The 6,135-nt window shown below is 40.3% G+C and overlaps 1 protein-coding gene across 2 annotated transcripts in view; it reads left to right on the top strand.

The window, feature by feature from the left end:
• Positions 1–921: 921 nt before the first annotated feature.
• The window catches only part of LOC113207312 (protein FAM133A-like), a 13,505-nt gene continuing 8,291 nt past the window's right edge, over positions 922–6,135 (top strand). The window contains exons 1-8 of one of the 2 annotated variants that reach the window (XM_052272879.1): positions 922–984; positions 3,425–3,505; positions 3,594–3,743; positions 3,817–3,942; positions 4,024–4,167; positions 4,323–4,403; positions 4,502–4,618; positions 5,327–5,539. In XM_052272879.1, the coding sequence (XP_052128839.1) occupies positions 967–984; positions 3,425–3,505; positions 3,594–3,743; positions 3,817–3,942; positions 4,024–4,167; positions 4,323–4,403; positions 4,502–4,618; positions 5,327–5,539 (930 nt within the window). In that variant the 5' untranslated portion in view covers positions 922–966. Of the gene's footprint in view, positions 985–2,657; positions 2,952–3,424; positions 3,506–3,593; positions 3,744–3,816; positions 3,943–4,023; positions 4,168–4,322; positions 4,404–4,501; positions 4,619–5,326; positions 5,540–6,135 lie in introns of those variants that run through there. The other variant, XM_052272880.1, reaches the window with a different exon arrangement.

The following is a 6,135-nucleotide window of genomic DNA, read 5'->3' as shown; positions in this document are numbered from 1 at the left end:
CTACCCCAGGTGGCCTTACGGGCAGTGCGGCAGTGTAGCACTAAGCTTTAGACGTGAAGTATAACTGCAGGAGCCACATTTTCCAAAATTTCAGCATATCGATGAGGTCGGAAAAAATTAGGTCGGACAAAGCCTAGGTCGGACAGCATTTGGGGATTTTGGAAACATCGCCAGGTCCTCAAGAGGCTGTCCGCGGCGCTCAATATGCAAAGTTTTAGTATTTTTTCATTTCCCAAGTTTTTGAAAGTGTTGTTTTTTTTTTCTTAATTCGCGTCGCTCGCTCACTCGCCAATTTTGGGGCGTCTTTTATTTTGGCTATAGTCTTTTTCATTTTAACTACCCTTACGACAGATCGACAACGTTACAGTGCAGAGTATTCTGAGGAATATGTGGGAGGCGAAAGTTCTCCGACTTCACCTTCTTGCGATGTCACGGTTCCCTGTCCTCTGTCATTGGGTTTTCCTCTTGTGCTAACTCGACGTTTTCGCGCTTACGTGGTTAAACTATTTACAGCTTATGATCATGATGTTTTTTAAACTTATTCTACATTTTGTTGTTTTTGTTGATTGTTTTTGTCTGTAATAAAATTGTTATTCGTGAATATTGTGTTTTTTTGTTGTTTTTATTTTGTCATAATCCAATTTACTGCGCGTCATGTCTTTTCAAGATATTCAGTTTCAAATAAGACAGTGTATTTCATTATTGGGAGTGTGCATGGTATTGATTGTTGCTCCATCTCATAGAAACCATTCAAAATCCTCGGTACATTCTTCTCGACATCCTCACTTTTTTTATATTTATAGTTTCTTTTATCTAAATTCACTGTTATCGCCGCTGGCCCACTCTTACGTCAGCCGACGAACACCAAGATACCCTATCTTTTAATAAAACGTGAGCTTCCTCAAAAAGGCCGGATCAACACCTTCCTGCGTTTACCCAGTTTCACCTTTGCTACATTGTGTCAAAATGTCGACTGAAGAAGATGTAAGTAGTACTAATCCTGCCTTATCACTTAGAATTACTTGGTGGGACACAGTGTCCTACCTTTATTAATGATACCGCATGCAGGTGTGCTGGCGGGCTTGCATACCACCTATCATCTCCGACCATTATGGTCCCGTCTCGTTATGCAACCCGCCCGGATGCCTTCATCCAGTACATTATAAGCAAAATTTAGGAAGTGGTATGTTTACAACCCTTTATGATCAAAAGTAACCTATTTTTTGTCTCTTTGTTATTTTTAATGCAATCTTCGTTGAAATCTTCATAATCATTGGTATTTCCATGAAAATTTTAATATTTTATAACAGGTGGCTGATTCACGCCGCGCACTTCTGTAGTTATACTGTATCGCATGCACGAGTGCGGGTGTGTTTGCCTTTCGCTCCTGTCTACGGCGCCTTACCAGCCGAGCGAGTAGGCAACCCGCTCGCACTCGTGCATGCAGTACAGCATAACTACAGAAGTGCCTTGCGTGAATCAGCCACCTGTTACTATGTGTTCAGATAGAATCGCCCCCGCCTGAGTCGATGCCCTGCGTTCCGCTCGTGGCAGAAATGTGGGCGCAGGACAGCGCACGCTGCACTGTTGTCGATGTGTTAGTGTTGTCGGTGTGTGCGGGGAGGGAGACAGCAAGTCAGACGGCGTACTGCTGGGCTGGGCCGTCAAAATGGCAGCCTCCAGCAGCGGGGAACGTCGGGGGCCTCCTCTGGGCTTCGATCCGAGGGCACGCCCACTTTTCACCCTTGCTGGTGGTCATCGCTGACATCTAGTCGGGCAAGATCTTCAGTACGGTCAGTTGAAAAATTACACTTCGCAAATCTTCTAATTTGAACAGGTAATGTCTTTCTGCTTCACGTACCTAACCCTGTGTCGCGACCATAATGTGGCCCCGGATGCTGTCAATGGTGACCTTAAGTTTTTTTTCGCGGGACACCTGTCGTCTCCTAGAAAGTAGTGGCCGAGCCTCTGGAGTACGGCCACTAGGGCTGTAGGTAGTAGGCACCTCGTATGTGGGGAGTGTACACGTCCTGGTCTTCTCTAGAGGGCCACATTTATAACGCCGGGCCCGCTAGGCTGAGTCGAGTGCTCTTGCTGATTTTGCTACAAGACCGCATCGCACTCGCTTGGGCCGGGCGTGCGATCTGGGAGATCTAGAGGCCCACATCTATAGCGTTGGGCCCGCAAGAGTAAGTCACTGTTTCGTTCTGAACGTTTCTTGCGGTGGCTTAGTCTAGCTGTACCGCTAGATGTGGCTTTTTATATCTTCGACATCGCGCGCCTGCGCCTGGCGAGTTCGATCCGGTCTTCCAGCGGTGTTCAACACTACTCCATGACTCAGCCTAGCGAGCACAGCGCTATAAATGTGACCCTCTAGAGAGGCTCAGCGTGTTTACGCGCTCGACACTCGGGGTGCGTACTGCCTAGCTCCCTAATGACCCTACTTCAGATGCGCGGCCAATACTTTCCAAGGCACGACAGGTGTCCCGCGAAGAAGTACTGAGGGTTACAAATGGCAGCATGCTGGGGCACAATCTGGTCGCGACCCACCGTTTGGTAGGTGGGGCATACACACATTAAGTATTCAAAGTAGAAGCTTTCCGAAGTCTAATTTTTCAACTCACTGTATTTAAGATCTTCTCCGACCAGATGTCAGCGATACCTACTATCAAGGGTGAAAGGTGGGCGTGCCATTGGCGCGAGGCCCAGATGATGCCCTCAACGTTTCCCGCTGCTGGGGGCTGCCAATTGGACAGCGCAGCCCAACGGGTCGACGTTTGATCTTCTACCCCTCTCCTCGCCCCTCCCCCCGAGCCCCCGACCACATCGACAACAGTGCAGCGTGCGCCGGCCTGCCCGCGACTGTCTTCCTCGCCCGGAGCGCGGGGTATCTACTTACGCGGGGCCGATTCTTTCTGAACACCTAGTACTTCGCAATCCTTACGTTACTGGTAGTCAAATTCTACACGCTTACATTTTAGATATTCGTAACTGTATGCCGTCCGCTTAGCGCCTGGGCGTTATTCATTCCTGTTAAGCATACATGCGTTGCGGGCCTGCCTACCACGCACCTGCTTTAAGCTCTTTGCTGTTAGTCACACTAGTGTGATAATTATTGCATTATCATTTATTACGCTGAAAAGTTAACCTTTCAATTCTTTAAAACAGTATACAAATAAAGATTTGCCGTACGCATACATTCTTCACATAGCAAAGCGACGACAACTTGTTCACAAGTCTTTGCTTCGTTATCAATCTGGTTATTGTTTTCACCCGTGACTGCTTGCCTTATTTTCATCGACAACGCAACCATTCAAATTTGTGTCAAAGTTTAAACTCTTTTTTAAGAAAAATAATTTTTTAACAGATTACATTCAATAGTGTCTTGTTTGTGTCAATGGTACCATTGTATTTCCTGTTTCAGATAGTAGACAATGACTTTTCAATGTCATTTTCCTTCGTAGAAGACGAGGAAACTTCTTATTCAGAACAGCCAAACATTGAGGTCTTATATATTGGAAAAAAAAATTTTCTTTTGTTCTAGATTTTTGTTTTGTATCATCATCAATGACTTCATTTGCTTTTTGTTACAGAAGTCATTTCACACAGTAAATTTGGAAGATGGAGTTGAAATAGAGTTATCTGAGGAACTTGTTGATGACATGTCTATTGATGTTGTGAAACCAACATTCATAACTGATACGTTGAACTTGCCATGTACTTCTAAATCTCTTGATAACGCTGTAAGTGTTTTTTATCTTTATTTTATTTTGTCTTTGAGTTGACAACCTTAATTACTCCATTATTCTGTCACAGAATCATTATCCATCTTATAACTTAACTATCACGGAAGGTGTCAAAATTAAACTTTCAGAAGAGAAGTATGAGAAGTATTTTCGCAAAATAGCTCATTGTTTATCTGATGTTGTTGAGGAAGATGAAGTAAGTTTAATGAAATTTCTAAACTATTTTTTGTTACATATTGATAAATTCACTCATCCTTTATTTCGTGTTTTTTTGTAGGCTATAATTGACACAGATTCAGAAAAAGATGAAAATTCTGATGAAGATACTTCTAGTGAGAAAAAGAAACAGTCTTCAAATGACGAAAAGAAAAACCATGGGGCTAAGAAGAAGCGTAGTCATAAAAAGAAAGAGACTGAGAAGGTAATGTTACATCTTTATTTAATTTTGGACTCTATACATTTTGTATTCTTAAATCTCTAGATATTCTTGTTCACATTCTTATTTTTTAATCCTCATTTTCTTGGTTTGGTTTGTTACCTTAACATGTTTCATTCCCTTAAAAAAAAAATCCACAGAAAACTGGTGATGTGAAACCTCAAACCCCAGAAAAGAAGAAGAAATGCTCCAAATCAAAGACCAAAGATAAAATTAAAAAGGTGATGATGACTCTTGAAACGTCATATACATTTCCATTCCCATTTTTCCTAGCTCTCAATTTTTTATTTTATTTTTTCCTGTATAACCTTTTTTTAAGGATTCTGATGAAACATCAACATCATCAAAAACTTCTATTTCTGAACAAGAACCTAAAAAGAAACGCAGGAAGAAAACAGACACAAAAGAACCTGAGACAAAAGATAACACTGATGAGGTAAGTTGAAGTCTAAATTCATAACCGATATCTTGATAGGAAACCTTTTCTTATTGTGTAGTAGTGTTTTTCTTTTTCTTTTTTCAAAAATCATAAAATTTGCTTTTAATCAGGACTGACACACTTTAAAATTGTATAGGATGATTCGTCTGATGATGAAGAGATCAAAAAGATAAACCAAGCAGCATCTAAAATCCCTACGTATAAATCCATAAAAAATCTAACTATAAATCATTACTATAAAGTTTTGGATCTTCTCGAAGTTGAAACAAGTAAAGGGAAAACTATCCGCCTCAAATTAGAAGATGCTGACGTAGAAGACCATTGGTGTTATGTACACATGCCTCGTAGTGTACTTGTAGATATGGTTCCAGTCATTCAAAAACTTAAGGATATGTGTGAAAGCGAGAAAGGGTTATATTTTAAATTCCGTGGCATGAAAGGGCTTCATTTCAAAATTAAATTCACTCGTCATCCTAAGTAATAAGAACTTTTGTAATTTTTTACTTGAAAACACTGTCTTGTTGTTACTCTACAAACCTTAAAGAGTACACTTTTTGTTTTCCCAAAGTTATGTAGATATATCATTTTATCTATTCTTATCCTTTTTATATTTTATAGGTTTTATTGTTTTCTATGTGTCTTTTTTCTTTGTTTATTTATGTGTGTTAGATATCTGTTTTTGATCAGTTTTTTTTTGATTTGCAGACATACAGTAAATTGTATGCAAGAGAAAGAGCTGCAGATAGGCAAAGAAAAAAGAGGAGTTCGGACAGTGAAAAAACAAAAGCTTTTAACCGTGAAAAAGCTAAGAAAAAAATGTCAAAAATCAGGAAAAGAAAATCAAAATCTAAGGTAGTGTTTGAAAAACGACTTAATGCTCAAAGGAGGTACTTACAGCGACTTTCTAAAAAAGCTAATGTAAGTTTTAACTCAGATGTCTGCGATGTAGAGCAGTACAACTTCACTTGTTATTTGAAGTCTTTGGATTGGGTTGAATGTAGAGCTTGTGGGAAAAAAGTTATACATAGCTTCTTCAAAAATTTTAGCTGTACAAAAAATTGTGCATTGTTTTCTATAGAAAATGATATGGATCCTTTAGATGTACCAGTTGAGCTTCAAAACTTATCCTACATTGAAAAACAGTTAATTAGTCGTGTCCATCCTGTCATTTCTTTATACAGAATCAAAAAATTGGAATATAAATATAAAGGTCAAGTCATAAATTTTACACAAAATGTTCAGGAAGTTGCAGACAAATTACCGCATTTAATTACTGACATCTCAAATGTTGTTGTTGTGAAATTACAATCTGATGTAACATTGAGAGATTTTGTAGTCAGGAAAGATAAAGTTTTGAAAGCTTTACTTCGATACCTTAGACTAAAAGGCACGCAGTTCATCCGCCCGTTTCGAAGGACACGCAGTTCAGCCGCGCGTTTCGAAAGACACGCAGTTCAGCCGCGCGTTTCGAAAGACACGCAGTTCAGCCGCGCGTTTCGAAAGACACGCAGTTC

This window comes from Frankliniella occidentalis, unplaced genomic scaffold (assembly GCF_000697945.3).
Source record: "Frankliniella occidentalis isolate FOCC.00 unplaced genomic scaffold, Focc_3.1 Scaffold228, whole genome shotgun sequence".
Lineage (NCBI taxonomy): Eukaryota > Metazoa > Arthropoda > Insecta > Thysanoptera > Thripidae > Frankliniella > Frankliniella occidentalis.
Note: the sequence above shows the minus strand (reverse complement) of the source record. Positions and strands in the feature narration are given on the sequence as shown.